The sequence below is a fragment of the Scophthalmus maximus genome, chromosome 6 (assembly GCF_022379125.1).
Source record: "Scophthalmus maximus strain ysfricsl-2021 chromosome 6, ASM2237912v1, whole genome shotgun sequence".
Lineage (NCBI taxonomy): Eukaryota > Metazoa > Chordata > Actinopteri > Pleuronectiformes > Scophthalmidae > Scophthalmus > Scophthalmus maximus.
The window spans coordinates 22,673,334-22,700,944 of record NC_061520.1 but is presented as its reverse complement, the minus strand read 5'-3'; the positions used below and the strand labels follow the sequence as shown (position 1 = coordinate 22,700,944).

Sequence of the window (27,611 nt, the reverse complement as noted above, 5' to 3'; positions counted from 1 at the left end):
TCTCACTCTGCACTTCAAAAATGTAGGAACGCTGTCCTCATTAACCCTGTTTTTTTATTTCCATGATGTAAATCTGCATACACTGCTCTCACTCTTACATCAAAGTTGTCTGGACATAAAAGGAGACAAATATTCATCATCAAACAATTATAGGGATCTATATCTTAAATGTCTCCAGATGGGCTTTGGTTCGTGCTCAGGATAGAAACTGAATCTGAGGCCTCGTGTTGCGTCAGCTGATGCCTGTGGCACACACAGGATGAAACATAGAGACAGAGGCAGTAGAAAGGGTACGGGAGCTGACGTGCCCATTGAATCCCTTGTCCAAGAAGGTGCTGTAGTTGATGCCTATTTGTCATGGAATTTAAACCAAGGAACACAAGATCAATATAAGTGATGCTCAGTGCAGTCTCTGCATGGAGTTACAGCAGGCTTTTAAACTTGGCATGAGCAAATATTAAAAAAAAAATAGTAATAATTTGAATAACAATAGGATGCTCATTAGAAAAAAAAAAGAATCCAGGGTTTTGTAATCTTCAGGCATTGACATGCTTTCAGGTGAAAGCTCAAATCAGCAGCAGGACACAATTTTGTGCAACATTAATTATGTTTATAGACACAAAACATGATCAGGGTCTTTTCATACTGAATATGGTGGAACCAGTGGGAGATGCTGGTGCAGTATATGTCTCAATCAGAAGAATCATATTCAAAAGGAAATTCAGCCATCAAACTAATTCTGTTAGCCTCAAACATAGCTTATTGTTTAGTGCTATTATATATTACACAACATATTTTTATATACATATATGAAATGATGTCATCACTGTTAGGACAAAGCATTTATGGGGAATTGTCAGTTGCCAATGGAAGTACACTTGCTCTCTGTGAATGTAATACAGAAAAAGGTTTTCTTCCTTAATTTTCACCCTTAATGCACTTCTCCATATAATGGGAATGGCCTCAATAATGTATCAACTCCATGAGGGTTCAGCTACACCACAAACTGTGCTGGTCAATCATCACCAGCTGTCGGCTGTGAGATTATGTAGGACTGTCAGACCATCCATAAGATGATGAAAAGAAAAAAAGTGAAGGCAGGCCAGTATCAGTGCAATATCCAGTAGTTCAGAGACGCCTCAAACGAATCTGATCATTCAATGTGCGGAGGAGGGCATGGGGTTCACAACAGGCCTAATGCGTTGAGTAATGAGACACAGTGCCTCACCAGGACGCAGACCTCGATAAAGCCTTTTCTTCATCTTGATGCGTATAATACCTGTTGATTAAACACTGAGTGATTCGGCCCGATGCTCTCTGGTGACCCCTCCTATTTGTAAAGGAGACAAATTAAAGCCCTCCATCAAAATGTGATCAATGCCACAGCGCCTCTGGCTGAAATGGGCACCACAGCATAATGAAGCTATAATTCAAGTTTACTGCACGGTAAATGAATGATGGACATTTGAAAGAACCCAGAGTGGATTTCCTGTTTACTTGTTGCCTGTGTTATACATCAATTTGAGAATTTTACCAAATTTTCACCTCGTTTACCTCATTTTCCACAATCTCCTCAACTCTGTATCAATCAGTGATTCAGGGAACCAACGAATGAATGAATATATAATTAATTTGTTGATTCGCTCAATCATTGATTTATTAACGGGTGGCTGTGACTCAGGACGTAGAGGCATTCGTCCACCAACCCGAATGGGTTGGTTGTTTGATCCCAGCTTCCGCCAGTCCACATACCATTGTGTCCTTGGGCAAGACACTTAACCCTAACTTGCCTCTGACGGCTCTTCCGACAGTATATGAATTTGACAGAAAAATGCGCGGTAGATAGCAGCGCTGTATTAATGTGTGTGAATGGGTGATTGTGACTTTCCTGTTAAGCGCTTTGAGTGGTTTATATGACTAGAAGAGCGCTATATAAATACAGTCCATTTAAGTCACTCATTCATTCATCCATACACCCATTCATTTGTTATCATTGTAATTTCATATTCAATTATTTATTAATTCATTCACTTACTAATATGAACTAGAATGCTCAACAAATTCTAACAGACTTAATGAATCCAGGTAACCTTTCTACCGTAGAATATGAACAAATATTTTTTCATGTGCAGCACTGAAAATAAAACTTCACTCCATACAATAATTCAATTTTTACAGAGATCAGATTTTCTTTAGTTAAACAGGCCGGCATCTATCAGAGCCAGTGAACCAAATATTTTGTTACATCTCTGAGCAGCTTCCAGCAGCAGCAGATGTTTACTGCAGCTCTCACTCCTGTTTACAACCACCAGCCACTCGTCTAACACCTGTGAGCCAAAGACACTTCCACCAACCACATCACTGCTGAGTGCCAATTGAGGTGGGTCCATTCATTCAAAGTTATCAAAATGACAAACGGCTAATGCAAAGTTACAAACAACAACATGATGTGACATGAAATGTTGCTCTACAGCGCCCCTAAAGGTCACAGACTCCACAGTGTACCTTTAATGTGTTTATATTTATTAGTTTTAGATACATACAATTATTTGTAGTTTTAAACTCATGATAAGATCTTAATGCTGAACTGAATATTTTCTTGACTTGGTGAATTCCCCTCATTCACATTCAAGTTGATATTGATATCCTTTTCTGAGCGCCCCACAGGGCATTACGGCAAAGCCGAAATGCAATATTGCCTGCGATAGTAAGTTTATAGCATACAATGCTTTATATTAACAATAATTTCTTTGATGAATGGATTTTACATTCTTATTATTTCATATCAATGGGTGACAAAACCATGTTTGCTCGCGAATAATCTACTTGAGATTGCTCCTTTTCAAACTTGGGTTTTCATTCTGCCCCAAATACATATGAATAAGGACTCAGACATCACAAAGGCAGCTTTGGCATGCATCAAAAGTTCTTAATAAGATACTTTACCTGCAAGGCACCCCATAAGTGACTGCAGCACCAGCAGTTTCCATAGCAACATCATCTTCAATTTTGGAGGGTCAAAGTAGTCTCACATTCATTCATGAATGTATGGAATCCGAATTGGAACTGTCTATGGAATCCGAACTGTCTGGTTTCCCAATCTGTGGAAAAGGGACACAATGCGGTGGTTAGTTTTCAATTAGTAACATGTTTCTTCTACTAGCTCAGTCTAATAATTATATTGATAATAGTAGCTATACCTTAACACAAAGCCGTGACTTCACCACCAATTACAGAATTCACAAAATACATTCACAACAATTCCAAGAATCCATGAACTCAAAATATATCAAAAACATTCCTTTCCATATCTCCAGCAACTCAAGGGACACTGAATATGAAAGAAAAAGTCATTCCTATGAGGTTTCATATAGCATTGTTCCTACGTGAAGCCGCATAGCTGGTGCAAAAAGATGAAAAAACCTTTAACATCTAGAAGAATTTGACAATGTGCTTCTCCCTCACTGCAGGCATTACCTCCCCGGAGTGAGAATTAAAACTTGGAAGTGTGTTTGAGTGTCAGGGAGGCAGGACTTCTCAGCGTCTTAAACCTCTGCGACAGGAAAGCAAGATGCTGAAGGTATGAACGAGGCTGAGTAAAAGTATCAGTAGGCTAGATACTTTATAATGTTGTTTTTTTGGCAAGAAAGCAGAGCCAAACATTCTGAAATTGTTGGGGACGTACTATTCACTGATACATGACAGTTTTTGACACATTCATTATCTTGATGCAATGCATGCTATACTGAGTACAAAAGAGGATTTACAGCGAGTCTTCTCCCTCGTCAGCTTTAAAAACGGATTGAGTTAAACAAAACTAACAAATTGGGTTTTGCGGAGTACTACAACAGTTAGTATTTATAATTTGAACTGTGTGCTGGTTTTGTTCAGTTTCCCCTTGCTTTATTTATGAATGTTTGGTGCAGTGACTACATACCTTATAGACATGCTTTTTTTTGTTAAGGATGAGTTAGGTTGCTCAGAAATATATAATATTGTTTAATCTCTAACAGAAGAATATTGATGTGATATTACCGCTGATAAATATACTGTATGTTTAATGGACACATTTTATAGAATTTTATGCCTTTTTTTAACTCTTTTGTAATGAATAAGAATATGAGTTTCAACACTGCATCATTCAATGCACTTCACTTTTACTTGTGTCCAATACGCTGTAATGTAGCCATGGAATCTGTGTGTGAGGTGAGGTCTACCCAGTTGAAACTGAACTTTTTTGGTGATTTTCTGCCATGTAAAGTAATAATTTTTCTTCTCAATTAACTTAATTGGAATGTTTCAGATCAGATTGTGAGGCTAGATCAAAGGTTTTCAAAACACCATTAAAAGAAGTCATGTTTGTATCATGTAGGGCCATTAATTAAGCGATATTAACTTAATTATTTAAATAGATCTTTTTGGGAGGCATCTGAAAAGGTTTGAGGTCCAAGACTTAAAAAATATTATAAATTACATTGTTCCCACTGTGCTAGATTACAGCAAAAGATAAGACTGTAATATTGAGCTTTTTAAATATAAATTTTACAAGATACGCATGAAGCAGACCACTTGTTAATGACACCAGCAAAAGCAGTAATGATTCAGGTGTTGGAACAACCAGCGAGCAGAATGTTAGAGCAAGCGGCCATGCTAAGTGGGTTAGCTTCCTCATTCCTGATCCAGAGAGTAACCCCGCTGGGGCTAGCGTTCATGATAGTAGGATTACTAACCTCACCTTTTCTTAGGCTCATATCGAGCCATTGCAGGCAATGGCAAGTGATCTAGAGTATAACTAATGCTGTACAACTTTACTGCACACCTTTGCTCAGGCAAAGAAAGGCCATATCTGCACTCCACAATACAATCGGTGAAGAAGTGAAATTTTCCTTTTACAGAACTCCTTAAGGAAACAAGAACTGTCAATCAAACGTCTCCTGGGTAAAATAAAAAATATTTAGAGCTGAGGCACGGTTAATCCAAACCTATGCAAAATTACAACTATTTGTGTAACATTGCCATTACAAAGCAACAGAGAAAAACTCTGTGATTCCACCCTGCTGTGATTCAGTACAAACAGCACAAAGTTTAAAAACACAGAAAGCAGGAGTGAGACAAAACTACTGAAAAACATAAAAAGGCACATGAAACTGTTTGAACAGGCCACGTTCTCATTAATCTCCAATTCTCAACCATCCAGCTCCGTCTCCTGTCTCCTTCCTAAAGAAAAGAGGCCTTTCATCTTCACACGTCATATGGAAGGTTGTCAGAGTCTGTATAAGATTCATCAATGGTGCACAGCTGGGCCTAGAGAGCCTTAGAGAGCTCTTTTATGTATATTAAAATATGTCTTGAGAGAGCAACAAGCTCTGTGCCACTTTTGTTTCCTTTTTGATTGTAGACTTTTCTTAATATGATAGAGGAAATTGTACAAAACATTTATGATGCACAGGAACGAGATCTGATAGTAGAATTTGTTTGGGAGACAAACCTTTTCACCTATTTTACAAGATATTCTCTCTAATGATGCCTCTTTTAACACTGGGGCAATAATCAACATAGTGATCTTAATGCATGAATTAGAACATGAACAATGCAACTTGCTTTGATTGCATTGACATCACTTTGGTTCCAAAGAACAACAGCTACCATTTCCCATTTTAATTACATGACAAGTTAAAGCTGCATTAATCAATGTCTTTAGACCAATAATAGAAAAAATAACAATGTAATATGAAAAGTGTTGCTAATAGTGATAAACCAACAGAGAACCATCACTTGACTACAGAGTTGCTCTCAGCTCGGTAGACCATTATAGTGTCTTTTCAACCTATCAGAAAAAGTTAGTGACTAACTGGTGAACATCTTGCTAAACAGCCATTTCCTTTCTTTAAGGAACTGGTAAATGGAACTGTTCATAGACCAACACAGATTTATATTGAAAATAAATATTGCACTTAAATTAATCAGATTGCCTCAAGGTGGTAAAAACTAAATCCTAAATTTTAATAACAGTCAGTAAACATGTTTTCTAATAACCCTTCTTTAATGTTGACCAAGTCATTTTAGTTGCTACTTGACAAAACCTTACACGTCTCATTCATCCTTTTATAACGAGTATATGAGTCATGCTTTTTGTCCTTAAGGTGTGAAGGCTCTTTGGACCCCAGTGTCCCCGTTGCATCCGCCCCTCAACACCAGCTGGCAAGTTCAAGGGGAGCTATAACTAGTTCCCAGTCTGATTTGGCAGTTGATTTTGTCAGTAATAATCTGTATTTATGTGTTATGATGGTGCCTCATCAGCTCTTACTCATAAAACTGTAGTTACTGTTGGTTAATATTTTTCATCCACTTTGCAAACGTCTGTTTTGTACAGAATCAGAGGCTTTGTTCCCTCCACTCCTTTCATCACGACTTGATAAAGTACCCCGGCAGCTAAAGATAACACACTACTGAGCAACTCACAGACTTGCTCTTGCTGCTGTGATCCATTTAGTTTACATGATGCCAGGAAAATGGAAGTTGACAAATGATCTGGCTGTGCAGAGCATATCCAGTTGTGCCTTCTTTACAAAGGCTCTGGCCAGGGTTTTAGGGTTTACAAGTGCATGTAATGTTATGACTATGTCACACAATATGACACATTGTAGAAACACCGCAAGCAAATGCAAAGGTCCCAAAAAGGAATATGTAAACACGGTTCACCCTCTGATACTTTGACCCACGAATAACTGAATGCATAATTGAAGTGCACATGAAAGTATGAGTGGTGATCTTAAATGCATTTCCAACCTATACCATTGCCACTGCAGTATTGAAATTAGAACAGTCCTAATACTGATATGATTCCCTGATTTCCTGCCATAATTCTCTCATTTGGAGCCCAGCTCAGTACCACTCAAGCATATAGATGCAATATACTGCAGATGCATTTGTTAAAAGGAAATGACTGATGAGGCTACGGGGCACAAGGGGAGATCTTCAATGTATTCAGTCAATAATAAATTACCAGAAAATTGAAAGGTTGTGCAAAAGAGGGAGGGGGGGGGGATTGAACCCAAGAGCAGTACACCACGGGGAGAGTAAGCAATGTCCTTTATTGCAGCAGACCAGCAGGTTGGCAGAGAAAACAGGCTAAAGGCAGCTTGTAGCATATACCAGGCGGAAGAGCAGGCACCCAGGAGCAGTCCAGACGACCGGGGCGTAACACAGCTTAGAGTCTGTAAGATGAGGCAACCCACCGCATTGATGGCTGGAAACTCACGACGAGGCCAGGCCGCCGAGGACACAGGCAGACAGTGCTCCAGAAACACACTGACAAAGCTCGTAGTCGGGGGCAGAAGGCAGAGGTGTTCACCGTGGCAGAGAGGAGGCAGGGAGGTCGGGGTGAAGCGGGGTCGAAGCGGGGAAATCAGTCCAAGCAGTGGAAAGTCTGTCATCGATTCAAAGAACAATCTGGCGATGAGTCTGTGAACTGGAGAGGCTTATATACTGGGTCTGATTGTGGATGAGATGCAGCTGAGAGACCAGGTGAGGGGAATGAACTAACGAGGTGGGTGTGGCTGGCTGGCAGATAAGAGCAGAGGTGGGGTGAATGGAAATTTACTGGAGCCAGTATGGAGGTGAACAGACTGTGACAGGTTGATAGATTTCCGTGTCATACAACTGTATGACGGGCTTACTTAAAATGTCCATGTATATAAAGGACAATACCCACAAGAATACACATTGGACCTTTTGGGAAATACAAAGTACAGTAGTTGAAAGGTAAGGCTGCCTGTTGCAGTCTGAGAAATGTTCCTATGGCCCTGAACAATTGCATGCGTGAACAAGTCTTCTATGATATGCTATTACGTTTTGAGCAACAGAAGTATGAATGTGTTTTGAAAGGACTTTTTCGTGTGTCTAAAAAAAGTTCCAACCACGACACTGCGGTGGCACAACCTGTTTAATTCCCATCAGTCAGTGCACTGTTTGCCTCCCCCGAAAATATGGTGATGCAGGGCACAGCCCAGAATCGATCCAATACTAAACCTTGTTCCAAGAAGAGACTGATGTCTTTGTGCAGAATCACAACTTGAATTAAATCAGCTTGGGAAGCGATAACAGGTTTGGTTAATGTACTGCGCTGGGGCTAAGAGATCCATCGTCCGGTGTTCTGTGTTATCGGGGCAGAGAGTCAGACAGAGGCTGCAGTGATGGAAGGGACAGTTCAAATTTAAGAAAGGTGTATCCTACACTCAGTTTTTAACATCTGTGGAGGATGCAGTCATTGTGACTCATGTTATTTAAGGAGTCTCAGTTATTTCAAGTCAAACTGGCCAACATTCAATAAAAATGTGTGGGATTTCTTATGAAATCTGTGTATGCACACATGCTGTGCAAATACCCTGACCTGAGAAAACTGACCAGGCGCATGTAAACTCCTACAGCCTTTCTGTCCCTGCTGGTCAAGATCATAAACCCAAAATTAAAATTGATAATTTAATTGATAAATTGATTTAATAACGGTACAAAAATGAAAGAAAGGAGATTCATGTTCATGAAACTGTTCCTGGAATATGGACAGCTCAACTTCACAGACATGATCGATAATCAACAAAGTCATTGATTATTTTCATGTTGATGAATAAATCTGTTAATATATTTTTCCATTGATCATTTCAGCTACGGAATTTAATTATTTTTTTTAACACGTCAGCTCCTATTTTTTTTGCTTCAATTCACCAAAACTGAGGACATTTACCTTACCTCCACCAAAGAGATAATGTTTATACTCCTGTCCATTTGTCTGTTTGTTTGTGGGTTTTTTCTGATGGTGGGTTAGGTTTTTATTTGGTTTGATTGTTTGTCACTGAATGGATTTTCTCCATAGACTGTATGTAAAAATGGATGTAGTCGATTCACTGTCTGGAAAGTGAAATCAATGAGGAAGTGCCTCAAACCTGTGTTCTCTCGATGACCAGCAGAGGGTGACTCACTGGGTCTGTAGTTCCAAGTCTTATTTGATACAGCATGATGTTCATTTAGTATATCAATGTCCCATTCAGAGTAAAATTGACGGTAAAGTATTGTAGCATGGAAAGCTTTTGATTGATAGATAGTACCGTCCAATGGTTGCAGGTCGCAGTTGTAGATGGACGTGCAGTGGACGAGCTCCTAGTCAGATCGACCCCGTGCTCGTGCAAATATGTTTAAGTCTGGGTACAGTTACAAAAAATCAAGATGGCGATGGCCAAAATGCTAAACTCGAGGCTTCTGATCGGCAGTTAACAAACCATCGGTGATGTCACGGTAGGTTACATTACATTACATTAATTTAGCTCATGCTTTTGTCCAAAGCTTCTTGCAGTAAGTGCATTCAACCATAACGTATATTACCCAAAAGAGCAAGAATCAAGAGAGTACATAAACATTTATCAAACAGGCAAAAACAGCTTCAAGTGCGCCATTTAAGATTTTCTTTTTTTAATTATTCAAGAACTAAGGTGCAATCTATGATCATGTTATCATTTAATAATGACTACTAAGTACTCAAGTAACAATTTAGTAATGACTACAGAGTACGCATTTAATAATGTAGTAATGACTACTGAGTATTATATAATAATGTAGCAACCCACTGTGTACTCATGTAACAATGTAGTGATGACTACTGTGTATCATATAATAATGTAGCAATGCCCACTGAGTACTCATATAATAATGTAGTAATCACAACTGAGTACTGATATGATAATGTAGTAATGTTACTCGTATAATAATGTAGTAATGACTACAGAGTACTCAAGTAATAACTTAGTAATGACTACTGAGTACCTATGGGTCACACTGCAAACATGTTGACATGTCGCTGCTAATGTGGTCTCAACATAAGAATGTGTCTAGTTTCTGTTTATTGTGTTTGTTATGAATAGCTGTATTTCCAGTCAGATGTAAACTTTTTCAGAGCATCGGTGGCTGACTCTTTGCAGCCATCTCATCAAGCGAAAATAACTGAATTTGATTGCCTTCTGCTGTCATTTCGATACGGTCGCTGTCCATGTCACCAGCTGTAGATTCACTCTGTAACAGGTCTCGCTGCAGTCGGGTTAGCATACATGGGCATCAGCACCTTTGTTGTGAAATAATTTACATATGCCACCGGCCTGAGGCTTAATTTTACACTCTGTGTACAGTTGTGTTGCTGGTAAAGCCAGGCTGTGACAGCCCTGTGAAACAGCTCACTGCTGTGCATTCACATCACTACTGATGTGGGTGGTTCCGAACTGGAAAATTACCCAAAATCTATCGCCCTGACACATCTCAAGTGACGGCCCAGAAAAACTGAAGTGAAGCCTGAGCTGATTTTAAGAGAGATTTTTTAAATCACTACATTATTTCTGCCAAATACATTTAAAACAGTAAATAAAGAAGTTGACCAGGGCCTTCCTGTACAGAGTTTGAATGCGTGGGTTTTCTCTGGGAACTCCAGCTTCCTCCCACAGTCCAAAGACATTCAGCTTAGGTTAACTGGAGACTCTAAATTGACCATCGGTATGAACGTGAATGTTTGCTTGCCTCTGTATGCTGGCCCTGGGATGGACTGGCAACCCGTCCAGCGTGTACCCTGCCCTGTCAACCTGGATTAGCTCCAGCCGGCCACCTTGACCCTTAAGGGAGAAGGGGTATAAATGATAGATGGATGGATGGATATCTCAACAAACAGGAGTTTGATGATCTTGGCCCATGATAAATCAGTTACAAAGACCTTAGACAGAATTAGTCCTCGCTCCTCTGGTGGGAGTTAGTGGGTAGGTACGTCATTGTCATATAATCTGATCAGGTCTTGCCTAAAGTAGAGTAATCAATATTATAAAAAGGTAAATTTGAGGCAAAATAAGAAGTGAGGTGTATCCAATAGCTGTTATTGTTTCCAGCGCAAACTATAGAAAAGAAATTACGTGATTTTCAAATATGGGCCATGAAGAGTGAACTTGATAGACCTTCTCTCAACACGTAGACCCACCTTGTTTGACACAAATTAACAACCATGTGAGGCTGAAAGGACCTGCAACCCCCCCCCCGACTCAAAACAGATAGTTCCATTCCAGCAGAGCCAAATAGGCATCATTTTGCTTTTTCTCTGCTTGTCCTTGGTTTAAATGGATGAACCAGCTAATTGCGCTCGGATACAATGACTACAAAATCTCATTTATCTGAATCACAGACCCACGAAATGCTCTGCTAAACAAACAGAGCCGTTTTTGGAATGCCTAATTATTTCATTTGAGAAATAGATGAGATTTTGAATACCTGCGCTTTGCATAGTCTGCAGTTTGTCCTGAAATATTTCACATGAACATGATGTCCTTCCTCGATGTGAAAATGTTCATTAGTGAATTTTTTATCCTCCGGATACAAAACTAAACTAAAAGAAAGCCTCTGAGGGACTTCACTCCGCAATAAAATCCAAGCAATGATAATACCAGAGGACGTCACATCATATTTTGCTCTTGCTTTAAACAATTTCACCCTGCAGCTGCAACATGTGTCCATTTACTAATGGGAATATCACAAAATGCAAATTAACAACCTTTTTTGCAGGAAGGAATTTAAAAAAACACAAAATTGTTTTTCAATGTATATGAAAAAGCCTCATCATGTAACCCCAACATTTATGTAAAAGTCATTCCATAAATGTCAAAACATACAAAAAAAAATGTGCCTGCTCAAGACCCTTCAGACTGTAGTTGTACTCAGCAGTTCATGTTCACGTGAGTATTTCTGACAAATGATAACAAACCAAACTAACCAACTAGTTACATTTTCCCAATTATGTTGCAATGGAAATCCTGTCTGGATTATGTTCATGGACAGAAGTTGCAGGGGTGGATATCAGGTGTATTCAATTCTATTCAGTTCAATTTTATTTGTATAGCGCCAATCACAACAAACATTATCTCAAGGAACTTGTCATAGTTAGGTTGATTATCTTCTTAAAAAAAAAATCTGTTTTGAATAATAAGTAATAATCAAACATGAAAAACGAAAGGCTTGCTTTAATGCCGTGGATAATATGTCCTTGCTTCCTTGCCTTAAAATTCCATGTCTTGTCTTGATTAACTCGTTTCACTCAAATGAATCCTCTTCTCTGGATACAATCAAGACACACTGTTTAGTCCGATGCTCCAGGTTTCAAATCGTAAACCCTTTTTTTTTAATGCAGCTCCTGACAAGGAAGATGCACAAAGACTTTGTAGCTTCAGAAGAAATTCAAGGATGAACAGTCCCTTTTATGTGTGTGTGTGTGTGTGTGTGTGTGTGTGTGTGTGTGTGTGTGTGTGTGTGTGTGTATTTGTCATTAGGCATTTTGATGCTCTTACGGAGAGCAAATCAAGGTATGATTTCACAATAGCCCACAAGTCTTCACGGGGCATTGTATGAGCTGAGAACACTTCTACCTGTTTTCCAAGCGTGGATTTCAAAGGAAGAAAAATCTGTTTCAGGAGAATATACCACTGAGTTCAAGAATTGCTAGATGCCACACCTGCGGTTTAACATAGCCCATTTATTTCATTTTTTTGTCAGCAATGCATGATTCCACCCTCAAGAGCGTGTGACAGGATCGGGTACAAAGAGGGAGGCTCCCTGTGTTTTATCGACAGTTAACAGGAAACGCAGCATTCAGTTTGTATTTAACACATTCTTTTGAGTCAACCCAGTTGCTCCGTTCAGTCCTTTAATCTTGACTCAGACAAAGAAAACAACAATGCCCTGTGGGGAACGCAGCTCTGTCGAGTGCTCATATTATGCTGGATGAGGGAGGAAAGATGGCTCTGACACAACAGCCACACCCAGAGGAGCACAATACACCTCTGGAAATGTGCTCTGGTGTATCTTCAGCAAATATAAATCCACTCAAGTGAAGTGTTTCATCAAGACACTGGCTTCATCCTGAGACCACTTGTATAAAAACATGTTTGCAGGCCTTATATAAGTACATTTAATAATGCAACAGTCCGAGTACTCAGAGCCCCCACTCAAACACACACACACACACACACACCTCTGAAGTTGGCTGCTGCCTGGTGTTGCCCTTACTAAGCATTCAATTAAAGCCATTCCCAAGGAGAGGCAGTGTGCAACACGGTTTGAATCAGGGAAATGTTGCGGGCGGAGACAGTCTGTGAGGTCTTACCCCAACGGATTGGGATGCCTCGAAAAACCAAAGGGCACGAAGTGACAGAGCATCACTTAGCATCATAAAGCATCTCTAAAGTGCGGATATTACTCCATTATTCCAATATAATTGGATTACAAATTGGAGATTTACGGAACCAGGGAGAGCAGATAAATAGAGCAGAAAATGGAACCGTGTTTCTGATCTTTTCCTCTCCATTCCAAATACCAAAAAGTGAACAGAGATGGGACGAGATGGACGGCAGTGAGGAGCTCTGCTACAGTATACGACACTGAAGTGTACTTGTTCCTGATAGTTGTGGGCCTCAATTCACAGCGGTGAGCACACAATCACTTTTCGATTGTGACGATGGGACTTTTGTGTGTGAACGACTCTCATTGGCGGCCTTGCTTTTACGTTGCAGTCGGTGGGAGACTTTCTATGCAGAACCACGCGATGAAATCCAGTGTGTGCTGTGCAGTAAAAGTAAAAGCAACTTGTTTCGATTTCTAAAGTGTTTTGAATTGTATTCTTTAAGAAAAGTTGATTTTTTTTTAAAAAGCACACAGAACTAAATAAGAGGTAGATACAGCGAGTATTTTACATTACTGTCACTTTCATTCGATTCTGACTCACAAACAGTGAAAAACAAAATCCATCCTTTCTATATCTGCTCAGTGGCCCTGAACACGACCCAATCACAACTATCACACCTGTTCCCAAATCACATTTTTTCAGGTACTTACAAGTACGCTGTTTAGTCAAAAATCACTTTTGGTTCTTCCCATCTCTACCATTAGAGGGTTGGATTTGAGAACTCTTAGATTGGGACCCTCTTGAACTGGGTTTGATATCTAAACTGTGCAGCACAATTCAAAGGGTGGCATCCTCTATACCTTGAGCCATCTCAGGGAGCAATGGGATAAGATTTTGGAGCTGAAATTTCAGACGATGTTTGGCAGTCTGCAATTGAACAGATCCGTTTAACATCAATCTGTGTGAGGCACAGTTTAATACAAATTCAAAATAATACAGAGACTTCAACTCACTAAAAGCAGACTTGCTAAAATGTTCACAGTAACAGACCCGACTTGCTCCCGTTGTCATCACTTTATCACATGTTTTGGACTTGCTCGATGCTGGCTCCATTCTGGACAGCCGTTTTTAAGAGCTATTCATATATAAGTGTAAAAAAGACATACAACCAAATCTAGCAACTGCAATATTTGGGGTAGCACCTAGGGAAGCTTCACTGTCAAATGCTCAGGTTGATGCACTTGTCTTTTTTTCATTATTAGCGCGGAAACTAATCTTGTTACAGTGGAAATCGAACAAACCCCCAACGCATCCCAAATGGGTAGCGAGAGCTGGAGAAAATTAAGTACGCTACAAGAAGCTCCATTAACAAATATTTTTAAATCTGGCAGCCATTTCTCCTGTACTTCGAACATGAATTTGCATCAAAGCAGCAGTAGGTCTCTCTGACCCCCCTGTTTATGCATGTATTCTTATTTTTACTCTTGTATTATTACTATTGTTATATTATCATAGTGTTTTTTGTATGAGCTCATACAATGTTGTGTATGTATGTTTCTATTCTATGGTGAGTGTAATTTATTTGGTGTTTTTTTTACTGAGCAGTGGGAAAGAAACCCAATCAGCAAGGGGTCATAATATTAACATACACCTGTCAGATATCACGTTGACTTGTAGAGTGTAAGGACGACAGAGACATGAGGTCAGAGACAAAGGATAGACAACAGATATCAGGGGCCTCGCACCTCGTGAGATGAATCTGAGGGTTGTCAAGAAGAAAACTCATGTTCTGCCACACAATATCATGTTTTCTTCTTTTTCTACTTTTGTCTTTTCTATGATTATTGTCATCATCCACTGATCCATTGAGTATTTGATTGATTAATTGTTGTTAATACACTTTAGAAAAAAATACAGCCCACCACAATTATCCCAGATAGAAAGATTCAAATTAGGGCTGAAAGGATTTGTTGATTAAACAAACTGTTTCATTGAAGGAAATTAAGCAGGAGCTGTTTTTTATATTGTATTAATTATATTAATTATTTATATAATCTCTGAAACATTGGATGGTTCCAGCATCTCAAATGTGACAGTACGTCACTTTGTTTGCCTACTTTAATACATTTAATGTTTATAATAAGTTACGTCAATAAAAACTGTGATGAAAAGTTGTTGTTTTTTCCCCCAGTTCTGTGACGTGTTATAGATGAGATAATCATATAATTAATTCTATTCATATATTTTCCAGCATTTTGTCCATCTGTGTGTGAATATGACTATCTTGCTAATGTGCCCATAAAATAACAATGAAACACTGAACCACTCACTTCCCGACCAGGTTGTTACGAATCCCTTTCAGCTGCCTCATGAGAGCAATGTGCCAACAACACTCCTGACCACACATCATTGTAAGACCCATAGGTGTCCAGATGAGCAAAGGGGCATTTACTATTCAAACACAGTGGGAACTGGATGGAAAAATGTCAACTTTGTCCATCGGAAACTAGACACTTGCATTGCACTTGACGCCACCTGTGCCAAGAAGACAGGGCCCAAATACATTCACTTCGTGCCAAGGGGGGAACAAGATACTGCTTTGATATAAAAGGTCACAAGCTGCAAAAAGTTTCTTAACAACTGCGCTATAGAAATTTGAAACCCATATTTTGCTTCAATTTAAAGTTATTTTCATTAGTAACAGTCCAATATGGAGACAAGGGGGTGTACAACAGGTGATGGCGAGGCAAAAGGGACAAAGCAACAAGTCTTACTACACCCTCCCTCCAATTCCCAGCCTGCCTCGGTGCTGCTTAAGCAGCTGACAGTTGGACGATGAAACGATCAGGATTAATGTATCGAGCCCATGTGGCTGTAATGGCAGGATATCCTGTGACAAAACAAGTCGATGTGAGGAGTGAAAGTGCAGCTCCGAATGCTATGAGGAGATGGAGGCGAACGAAGGAGATAGCCACGCACTGAATGCTCTCGGTCACATCTCTTTTACACGTTCACCAACACTTTGCACAGAGACCGCACGTTCTACATTTCTTCCGCTCCTTGAGCTAGTTTTCCTGGAGAGGCATGAAATAAAAAGGACCTTGATGACATTTCTTCGATACTTGCAATGACATTTTCATGGCGCGCCTCTAAATGCACCTGTCCCAGGGTATTTCTAACGTCACTTCTGTGCTCAGTCACTTCTGATAAGAGTTTTTTCTGGCTACCAGGATGTCGCCAGCCATTAAAAAAAGGGCGTTTTTCCCGTGAGGCTCCAATAGCACAGCCACCAGATAACATTAACGACAAAAAGCAACAACAACAACACAACCCAGATGCCTTTTGCAATTATCACTGACATTTATGTGACATGCGCTGAAGCCATCTTGCACATAATTAAGCTTCAAGTGTGTCTGCAGCATCTTCATTATACTTCTTTGCATCTTTGCTGTAGAATAACCTACCCGAACCCATCTAAGGTGAAGCCCCCCGTCTTGTTCCCCCCCCCCAGCTAACCCGCAGAATAAGTCCAGCTCTTGTCAGTGTCAGATGAGAAGTCTCTGAAACGGATCACACACACACAGAGTCACAGGGGCTGCTCCTCTGTCAGCCACAGACTTAATGCTGAATGAACAATTTATCATCAGACAGAGACTCGGTCCACGCATGGTCTGTTCTGACTGGACTCATCGTCCAGCTGACACTTTTTCTTTTTCCTGGCCAAGCTTTTTTTTATTTCATTTTCACGTCTACTGAGCAGAAAGATCCTACTTTTCACTTTGGTTTGAGGGAGCAGTTTTAGCACAAACTGCCACTTTAAGTGTGCTTCTGTCTATCATACACATGTACAAAATATAATGTATGGCTTGTGTGGCATTTCCTGGCCGTCATACTCCAGGCCAAACATGGAGGCTACCACTGACAGTTTACCCAGTGACTGACGGATGCACCGATTACCACAGTGAAAGCCGGTGATACAGTGACAAGCAGGCTGATTCATCCTAAACTCCACTGAGTGGCATCATATGGCAACCGGCTATCAACATGACTTGTTACACCCTGCTGGGGGTTTTGAATCCTAAATCAAGGTGGGTTCACTCTCCACTAACCAGGAGTCAATCTAAGACATGTGCACATTCTGTATTTGCGTTGCAGCTCAAGTTTGCCCCCCCCCCCCTGCATGCATCCAGGGCGAGACGGGTGGAGGCAGCAGCCTCGGCGACATAATCCACAAAGAGCCCGCAGGGATTATTCCAGGGAGGGTCACCGAACATCTGCGCCGATCCGAGAAACGCGCGCGCGCGCATTACTTTGCCTCCACCGCGATAGTCCCACAACAAAGTAGACTCAAAGCAAATGAGATCGGCAGAGGGGGGGATTCTGAGAAGCCAACCCCACGATGCAAACTTCCCTCCAAAGCCCGTCGTCAAGGTTTTAATGTCACCCGTGAAAAGTTCGGATGTAAGGTGCGTTGTTTTTTTTGGATCTGTGTCTGAGGAGCTTCCACTACTGCAGGACTGGAGGGTTTGGCGCGACAGGCGGTGGAGTTACTTAATCCAAAAGAATTAAATGTAGATTTATTATTAGTATTATTACCAATAGTGTTATTATTACAATAACAATAATCACAGTCTTACCTGTGCTGAGGGCGGTGATATCTCCGCGGAATTCACAGCCTCAGGATAATCCGTGTTTGTCACTTAAAAAGCGATTCTGCACACGGACATCACTGTGGAGACACGGCGACGCTCCCGGGCGAGACGACGATATCCGTCCCACTTGTGCGCAAAGACGCTGCTCCTTCTTTTGTGTGGCACCACATGCGTGCGTGCGCGGGCTGGGCTGTGCTGCGCGGAACGGCACCGCCACTACTGCCTCTCCATCACTGACCCTCCCTCTCTCTCTCTCTCTCTCTCTCTCCCTCTCTCTCTCTCTCTGTGTGTGTGTGTGTGTGTGTGTGTGTGAGTGTGTTACTAGCGCAAGTAGATGGCGGCGTGACGTCTCGCAGGTTGCATACTGGAAAGCGAAGCCTCCGTGTGCTCTCTCTCGCTCGGATGCGCCAAGCCCCCCCTCCTTCCCCCCTCTCTCTCTCTCTCTCTCTCTCTCTCTCTCTCTCTCTCCTTCACTCCCTCCTCGAACCGTAGCGGGACGCAAGCAAACGTGGAGGAAGACCGACAGAGAGAGAGAGAGAGAATCACCCCCACCCCCCTCGTCCCCCTCATCTTCACTGCTCCGGCCATCCAAGCGGAACAGACGCCCTCCTGCTCCTTCAACTACTCCTTCCTCACATCCTATCCGTCCCTACAGCTTCGGCTGCTGCCGGGATGTCCAAGGGTCTGGGGTGATGATGGAACAAAGACTTTTCGAGCTGACTTGAAGAAAACAACTGGTGTTACCAAAGAGAAAGCACACATTAATTATTATTATTATTATTCATAATGAGATCTTCCAAATGATCTTGATGAAACCATTTGGTTTTCTTGTTAACACTGATGTATTATTTGGGCAACTGGAGACCTCTTCAAAAGCTTTAAAAACGTACTCCAACAAATTTACAAATTTTCTGATGATTTGCCTCAAGTAATGTCACTCATCAATCTTCTTCTTTTTTTTTAAAGCCACTAATTAGCACAACAGACCATGGCAGAATGTCAAACAATACTGCTGATTGTCAAGCTGAAAGGTGGGTTGCACCCATTTATGTCTCAAAGAAAGTTTCTTTATTTACAACGGAACTTCTTTTTATTGGGGTAGCAATTTATAACAAACTCGATTAAGTTGATAGGCGGTGGTTGTGGTGGATGGTGGGTGTGCAAGGTTGTTACACCGGAGAGCGGGATTCAAGTGACAACCCAATGTGATGTCACCCATTGGTTTGTGAAGGGCCATTTTGAAGCTTTGATTTCATCATTTTAGCCAGCGCCCTCTTGTTGTTTGTTTGTTTTTTACCAGAAGTAACCATATATGGAATAACGGGAGGTGGGTCTAACTGAGAGCTCTAGAAAACTGCATGCCCACCTACACCTGCGACCTTCACAGATTGAACGGAACTTGCTGTCAATCACACGGTATCCACACTCCCAATGCATATCGTGCCGTATTGTCTATTTTCATCTAAATGGGACCATCATTTACTAAATTAACATCCTGTTGTATTTAAGAAGACTTTAGAGAGATTTAGACCATAAACACCGCAGGAAAATGTTTACTGAAGTTATAAATCAAGAGAAAAGTGGAGTCATTTTCTTATAGACTTCTGTAGAAACTGACTTCTTTTTGCAACCAGTGGAGTCGTCCTCTGCTGGTCATTCAAATACAGGTTTGAGGCACCTCCACATTGGCTCCACTCTCAGGACCCGGAGTATAAGTTCATATTTATACACAGACTAAGTTCATGGTTCACATCCACAGCCTTGTCTGTGGTAAGGTTTAGGCCAGGAAAGCACTTTTGGTTAGGGAGTCAGAAAGATCATGGTACTCCTGATTCAACACCCTTGTGGATAACTCTGACCTGGATGAACACAGACAATTATGTTTTTTCTGTCTAGAAATTTACATATGCTTTAAAAGTTTGCTCCAAACAGGTGTACTAGGATCCAGTTTTATCTCTCTCCACCCAAAGTTTTACTCTCTCCACTGTAGCTCTTTTTCTAGGTCATATCTAACAACACCTTCACAGATATGAAGTATGTGGGACAAAATGAGGCGGATCTGTAGCCCGATGTGTATCTGTTAGAACGTCCTAGAAGGAAGAAAAATGGAACTGTGTTTTTTCATTTGCAGACTTTAGTGACTAGAGAACAATTTCTCCTGCGCTCACATCAATTCAGACTCGGGAGTGAACTTTTTCCACCTGCAGTCATTCAAGTAAATTGCTCATACTTGGGTTTTTTTAACTTGGAGATCACCCACACAACCAAGAGAACATTTTGCATAGGCCAAGTTTAAGTTTCATTGAAGACACTTCAGCATTCCTTTAATAAATCAGAAATATAAGGGTGCACATATACTTGAAGAATAGCCAGAAAATATGGGGACTCTGTAGACTATTGATTTCATGAAACAGAACAGAATCTAATAATAATTTGGGTAAAAGTGACATAATGAAGTACAGTCAAATGACAATGACCTCACTTTTACAAGAAGTCCCTTCAGTGAAAACAGCAGAGACTCCGGACTTACCTTTTTTCTTTGAGTTCCTTCCTCCTGTTGGTGTGTGTGAGTGTGTGTGTGTGGCAGTGGGCGTGGCTTCTCTCTGGGCACCTGACGGGCTTCATTCACACCTGGGGTACAGTCGAATTGTCAAAGTGGCTTAGGACGTCTCCTAAATCTTGAAGAGAGAAGAATCTTGAAGTATTTGAACGGCACCCAGGATGGAGCTGTTCTGATTTCTAAATGCATAGGAAAGGAGCTTCAATGCTTTAGCATAGGGTACACTGGAGCTTCCTATGCAAAAGAAAAGGAGATATAGACACCCCACAATTCATTGTGGCAGCGATATTTAATTTGATGTACCATGCATGAATGTAAACGATCAAATCCAATCAAAGTAGAAGAAGAATAAGTAGAAAAGTAAACATTGTGACATGTGGGTTAGAAGAGACGCACGTCATGTAAGTTACTGTTGCATATGAATCATTTACATCTGATGTCACACTGTGGTAAAACACACTGAAAAATGCTGGATGAAGCCGCTGCATTCTTTGTATTCCATCTTTGGAAAATTGTAGTTTCACCATGGCAGACGCACTTCAATAGCATTTGCCTTCCCATAATGACGTAGCATAGTGAAAGTCGAGTCGGATTCTCTGAGCAGTGCTGTCAGCTTTTCCCATGTCCTATCAGTCCTCCTTTACACCTTTCCTCGCCGATCATCACCTGCCTCGCCCCTGCTCCTCTACCCATCTGTTCAGCGTCTCTACCCCTCAATTATCCTTTTCCCTTGGAATTATATCAAACACTTGTAGATCTCATTCTGAGTACAGTGACCTCCCTTCGGGTCCAGAACTCCTGGTCAGGTTTAGAAACACAAGCGACTTGGTTATGTTAAGGAAATGATCACGGTCTTGGTTAAAATAAGTACTTCCTTAAGGTCGGAACCCTCGTCATCATGGTATAACAATGATACAGGCAGTAAGGTCACAGGTCAGGTAACAATGAAATGCAACTGGGTTGTAATGGGCTGCTTGCACAGATAATAAGGCTTTTTTTTTTTATTCCAGATAGTTGATTAGCTGTTGGTGTTTGGGAGAAAACTACTGGCTGCATGGTCTTCATGTACCGTGCTGTGAATACTGGGTGTTGTCAGCCTGTTTCTCTCCTCATGTGGATAAAGTCGTCCTCACAATCATCAATTATTCATTTTTCTCCAACTTTTCACTTGGAAAAAAGGAGGCTCCCTTCAATTAAGCCAGATTGGCCTGGAAGAATCTATATTTTCCACTGATATCGACAGGGCATGCGGGGGCAGAAGGTCAAACAGGTCCATAACCTCCCCACATCTCCACCTAAATCAATAAACGGATTTCTACTGCTCGGGCTGAACGATTAATTGCATTTGTGATAATATCGCGATATGATAAAACGCGATTTTCTAACTGCAAGGGACGCGATTACAAGGGTGATGTGATACGCGAGCGAGTGGAGCACTCGGTTCCAAGAACAAGCGTCAGTCATGCTGCACTATAACCTGCTGCGCAATGGCCGGGGCAATACCACCAACCTGTATCAGCGCTTGACACAGCACCACAGCAGCTACATGACGAGTGTACGGCCAACAATCAGTGAAAGTAGTGACAAACACAGAACCACACAAGAGTTGTTTGAGACTGTTACTCCGTATGAAAATGTCTTGCGCGGCACCATGAGGTGACGAACACCACGACTATTCCCTTGTTAAAGAGACAGATTGCTAACAGAGAGAGAGCTCTCTCCCCTTCTCCTCTTCAACACATCTCGCTCTCTGTCAGTGTGTGTGTGTGTGCACGCGCGTGGGCTAATCGCAAATCAAATCCCAATCGCAATATCTGTTAGAGAAATCGCAATACGATATTTTCCCCAAATCGTTCGGTCGGAATTTCTACTAACACCTGTGAATCTGCCAGTATTCACTGATTTCAGTCCTCGATACATTGACTCTGTGTGTGTGTGTGTGTGTGAAAGCTGAGCCACAGATATTAACATAATCACACAGGCCGTCAGAGCTAAAAGTGCAGTGTAACAGCACGATAACTAAACGTCGGCAAAGGGGTGTCTCAGTGTAGTTCGGCCTAAAGTGTCTCAAAAGCTTTGAGGGATAATGCTCAGCAGCTTTGACAGGTCATTCATACAGTGCATCCTTCTTGCCTCAACAGTTCACACTGAAGGTCTGAAAAATCATTTAGCATTTTGGCTACACCATTGAAATATTTGGAATGTGTTTTTCATGTTGAATCAGAGCTTCCACAGGAGACAAGCATGTTTTGAACTTCAGATGTGGCATAAAACTATTTTTAAGAAGTTCTCTTTATATTCCAAGTATGTTTACACATTACACATTGACTTCTGCATCTAACCCATCCCATCCATCACACACACACACACACACACACACACAAACACACACACGCACCTACACACACAAACACACACACACACACACACACACACAAACACACACACACACGCACCTACACACACACACACACACACACACACACACACGGGGCACTTCAGCTGGGGACATTGGGAAAGGGTCCAGGGATTCGATTGGCAACTTTCCTTTACCAAGCCTGCTAGTCCAGCCTCTTGGTCACGGTTGTCCCCACATGATATCTTAATTTCTTATCTGCACACACATACACTGTTTGTTCACATCAGAGGGAACGCTTCATACATTTGCAAATTCATTCTATAAAGACTTTACAAAAGTTTTAGCTAAAGCTTAATGCAATTGCAGTAAAAATAGATGTCAACACCTTTTATATGTCCAATTAGATTCTATGTACAACTTTCAACTGGTTAGAGTCCAAAACTGGTCCCAAAATATGAGCACAGATCACATGCACAAAATAAGAAAAAACAAAAACATTTGGTTGTTCCATGCTGGTCTCAGTGCCATAATTTATTCCCCAAGGAAACTGTATTCATAATGATTTCACCCCCCTCATTTGCCTGAAATAAACATATTTACGACTCCCGGGGTTTTAAGGAGCGACATAGCACCAGCACATCATTATAAATGTTCAGCCTTTCAAAGAGGACGGTGATAATGTTTTTACATCAGATGGTTTGAAAAAAAACATTCATGAGGCGACTGGCCACTGCAGCCTCATCCACAGGTACCCAAAAGGAAAAGTGACAAACTGTCTCTCTAACTCTGGCCTCCGTTGGAATACCACCAACATTTCTGCAGTCAATAATATTGTGGTGAAGCTTCCCAAAAAAACTGTTATTTTTTTGGAAAGGAATAGGTATTTCCACCATTTACTTGCTTACTACACACATCTGTGCAGTAAATTTGAAGCTACAGTACAGCAAGAAACTGATTAGCTTAGCATACAGGTGAATCAACACCTTACTCATATAAAACTTCCAAATTGGATTTGAAATTAAATTCGCTAGTTGCTGATGTTTTTCATTCAAAAGCACAAATGTTAACCCCAGCGTGGTACTAGAGGAAGTACATCAACAAGTAAGTAGGATACATACCTTTTCATCAACAAATTTCATGGCAATATATCCAGTAGTTTGAGTTATTTTAGTTTTGACCAAAGTGGTATTTATGTCCGTATTATTATCTATAGAGTCAAAGAGTATTGGCGTGGCTAAACCATATGCTCTACATATGTGTATGTGTGCGTACTGCCGTGTGGGGAGGGACACCATGTGAGTTGTCACATTAACAAAATCTTAGATTTGGAAAATATATCTAAAAATATGTTTCTCCTTGTCAGATAGCTTGTGTGTATCTCAGGGTTTCTATCCTTGAAGCAAGTCCTCACTCTCAGGACCTGAATTACATTCTAAAATCTGCAATTAATTCAACCTTTGATCCACCATTTTCCCATTATCTGGATTTAAGCCTTAATTATAGTGAGAGGGATTTCAGAAGATCTACTCCATTAAAAGAAAAAAAAAATCAATTTATATGTGGGACTAGTTGTAATTAGAGAGAGAGAGAGTATGGTAGATATTCCTATTTGACGTACAAATGAGTGGAAAAAGAGGGATGATCGAGAATACGTCCTATTAACTGGGGAAATCTTACCACATGCTGGATTTAACAACAACTGATACTTACTGATGCTCTGGTTGGTCAGCAGGCTCAAAATTCACCTCCCACAGAATGATCACAGTCTCGAATCTGACTCTCCCTATGTACTCAATATCATCTCCACTCTCTTTCCTGTGCGTGCCATTCCCATGAAGTAGAAGAGCCATTAAGAACACGTTTCATGACACTCCATTGCCAGACAAAGGGCGTCAGCGTGGCTCTATTGTGTCCACTTAGATCCTTAGTTTGCTAATGACAGCTTAGCTAACCTCCACAAGATCTGCCTTTTCTCTAAAGGACAGTAAAGCGTCAGAACCCTGAAACAGATTATTTCTCAACGATAATTGAATTTTTCTTTCACAATGTAAGGCCTAAGAACAAAAATCAACTAATGAATTGATCAATTACAGCTGTAATTAGCTAAGCGAGTGGAAGATAAACTGAATTTGGAACACTGATGACATATTTTGATGAGGGGCATTGTGAACTACTCTCCAAAGATTCATCCCCGAAGACTGTATGTGAAAGATGGATGTGAGAGTTGCAAAGACGGAACAAGATGACTGAAAATGGAATTTGTCATTACTGTCTCTATGATATCTCAGGTTATTTTCTCTTTTCTATTTCTTCACAACTACTGTGTCTGAAAAGGCAGCCGCGAATGAGTAAGCTCACACCGAGGTTTCAAAGCCCCCCCCCCCGTCCTCCTCAAACTGCCACCCCAGAACCACAGAGCAGCATATGATATAGAGCAGAGCTGTCATCCTCGCCAGCCTGTGTCTCATTACTCATGCCGCATTTATCCTTCCATGCTCAGGAGGTCTGCGTTTATCAGGCCTTTTTATCGACGGCCATTGGGGTCATTACTAGGGATGGACAGTATTTCCTGTGCAGTCATAATTAAGTCATAGTGCTGCAGTCATTCATCAGTTAGGTTATAGTTTGACTGAAAATTGCAAACGCCCTTTTGGCCAGCTTTTCTAAACAGTGCAATGCAGAACTTCAAAATCACCGGTGCATCTTTTTTATGAGGCCTCATTGTAATATTTGAGTGGTCAGCACACACACACACACACACATACACACACACACACAACCACAAATTGTGAAATCCTGGTTTGTGTGTTTAACAAAACTCATTTGTCCAGTTATATATTAAAATCATGTTGTCATCTGGTAGACCTGCGTCATCACGTATCTGACCCCTGGGGTTAAAATACTTGGGATTGTGGTCGACATGCAGAATGCATCCGTTCCTTTCCTTGCATTTAAAGGGTAAAAAAAAAAAAAAAGAAGTAAAACATAGTAAACATCTGACAAAGTCAACAGAGACCCTCTTCAAGCAACGTGTAAATGATGCTGTTAGACGATAAACAGAAAAGACAGTTAAATCTCTATTCATCCCTTGATGGAGGAGAATAACCTTGTTTTATGGGCTGGGCTACAAAGCAGGAAATTAGTTCCTGAAAAAGTCATTAGCAACTTGGTTGTTTTATAGGGTGACATGCCCTCTTGTGACCAATACTGTGCATTTTTCTCTGTAGAAGCTTTTCCTTGTCAGATACTTGAACTCAGAAGAAAGCTCTTCGTGGAAAATACTTACAGACACTTTTATACAGTAAATTAGTTTGGCACTGGTCTGTGAAAGTATTTACTGTAAAAAAGAAAATTGTTGAACATAAGCATGCTGTTATTTACACAAATAAAGCAGAATATAGTGAGCAATTTAGAATAAATAACTTGGGGAATGATTACAATAAATATATACAGTAAATACACATCTAAAAATTCCTCAGATATACGCCATCAAACCATTGATGGTGACAGATTCTGTCAGTATATTAGTTTTTGTCACTATGGCTTCTAACATGATGTTTGATGTATCATATTCTGTCAGCCATCCAGCATGTTGATGAATGGCTCTCCAGTACATGGAAACTGAAATGCGACTTTTCTTTCTGTTAGAGAAATGACATTTAACAGACTCAATCTCAATCAATGTTTGTTATGGTACAAAATAATTGAAGCAATCTTAACTGTGAATGATTGTGAGTCACTGTCCTGGGCTAAAAAATAAGATAGATATTGTAATTAGATAGCTGAACTTTGTCCGCTTGCAGGCAGGCCAAATGGGTTTGAACACAACACTGACAGGCCTTTGAAATACCGTATATATGGTGAACTTATGGCAAACAGATGTACATATTCCAATCCAGGAACATTACTATTCAGTTGGACCACACTGTGAATGAGTGACAGTCAGCGTGTAAAGTGTCTGGCTGAAGCTCACTGTAAAGTGCTGTAATGCCAAGGGGAGCAGCAGGTTCAGGTAATGATTCTCTGTATGTACATCTCCGGGCAACCCATTTCATTTAGTTTCCAAACCGTCATCAGATAGTTTGTTAATATATAAAAGGGTGACTTTAAAAAACCCAAAGAGTAAAAAATGTAAATATAAAAAAAAAAAAATCTGTGTCTGAGACATCTTTCCCGTTTAAGCAAATGTTTGTCTTTATACAAATACATTTCTGTTAAGCTTAATAAATGCTGGTAGGTGAATTTTTTATTTATTTATTTATTTCGCCCGGAGCTCCAGTAGCCCCTGCTTCTAACCTTTATGCTAGGCTAAGCTAACTGTCTCCTGGATGTACAGTACCTTTATCGTATAGACACAGCTAGAACCTTAATTCTCAACATGCAGCAGCGAAAATATTATATCAAACTATCATGACACCCGCATTCATTTCCATGTTATCCTTAAATCAGATGCTTACATTTTCCCCAAATTGTGGCATGTCAGGTTTTTGTCTTTAATATCCAGGAAGGGAGACGTTTTGTCAAAATGCGAAAATATGAAGTCAGTGAAGACATGACACTCTCAGAAGTACTGACGCCTCAAGTGGATCTTGCAATAAACTGCTCAACTCCAAGTATGAAAAGTTGCTGTAATGTTCACTGCATGAACTGAACATGTACAGCAAGCAATTCAAGCAATTTTTTCTGTATAATCCTTATCCACCAAGAAAATGCAGGTGGAACAAGGTGTGACTGGCCTTGTCATCATGTGTTTTTCCAAATGAATGAGTATTTTGTCTTTAAAAATAAGCTTTTTTCCAGTTCCCATTTAAGTGGATATGACTACTTGTTAAGCTCTTGTGCTAT

At 40.6% G+C, this 27,611-nt stretch overlaps 1 protein-coding gene across 2 annotated transcripts in view; it reads right to left on the bottom strand.

The window, feature by feature from the left end:
• cntn4 (contactin 4) overlaps positions 1–18,298 on the bottom strand; it is a 137,388-nt gene extending 119,090 nt beyond the window's left edge. The window contains exons 1-2 of one of the 2 annotated variants that reach the window (XM_035632563.2): positions 17,833–18,298; positions 2,947–3,101 (exon numbers count right to left, since the gene is read on the bottom strand). In XM_035632563.2, the coding sequence (XP_035488456.1) occupies positions 2,947–3,001 (55 nt within the window). In that variant the 5' untranslated portion in view covers positions 3,002–3,101; positions 17,833–18,298. The remainder of the gene's footprint in view (positions 1–2,946; positions 3,102–17,832) is intronic. The other variant, XM_035632562.2, reaches the window with a different exon arrangement.
• Positions 18,299–27,611: the final 9,313 nt, after the last annotated feature.